General features: G+C 51.2%; 1 protein-coding gene across 1 annotated transcript in view; it reads left to right on the top strand.

The window, feature by feature from the left end:
• LOC119586959 (extensin-like) overlaps positions 1-303 on the top strand; it is a gene marked incomplete at its 5' end in the record, with an annotated part of 20,285 nt that overhangs the window by 19,034 nt on the left and 948 nt on the right. Inside the window, 1 exon segment of the mRNA XM_037935694.1 lies at positions 86-303. Coding sequence (XP_037791622.1) covers positions 86-303 — 218 coding nt within the window.

Genomic DNA, 303 nt, shown 5'->3' on the forward strand with positions numbered 1-303 from the left:
AATATTCCAAAAACAATAATTATAAACGAATTCACAGACACAAGTCAGGAAAAAAAACTAATTCCCTTTTCTCTCCCCGCTCTAGGTTTCTACGCCGACGTGGAAACGCGCTGCCAGGTGTTCCACGTGTGCAACATCGACGGCTCGGGCATCAAGTTCCTTTGCCCCAACGGAACCATCTTCAACCAGGAACACTTCACGTGCGAGTGGTGGAACCAGGTCTCCTGTGGCGACGCCGAGTCCTTCTTCAACCTCAACAACGAGATCGGTGTCGTTCCTCCCGAGAGTCCGTATCAGCCCGAC

The sequence above is a fragment of the Penaeus monodon genome, chromosome 22 (genome assembly GCF_015228065.2).
Source record: "Penaeus monodon isolate SGIC_2016 chromosome 22, NSTDA_Pmon_1, whole genome shotgun sequence".
Taxonomy (NCBI): domain Eukaryota; kingdom Metazoa; phylum Arthropoda; class Malacostraca; order Decapoda; family Penaeidae; genus Penaeus; species Penaeus monodon.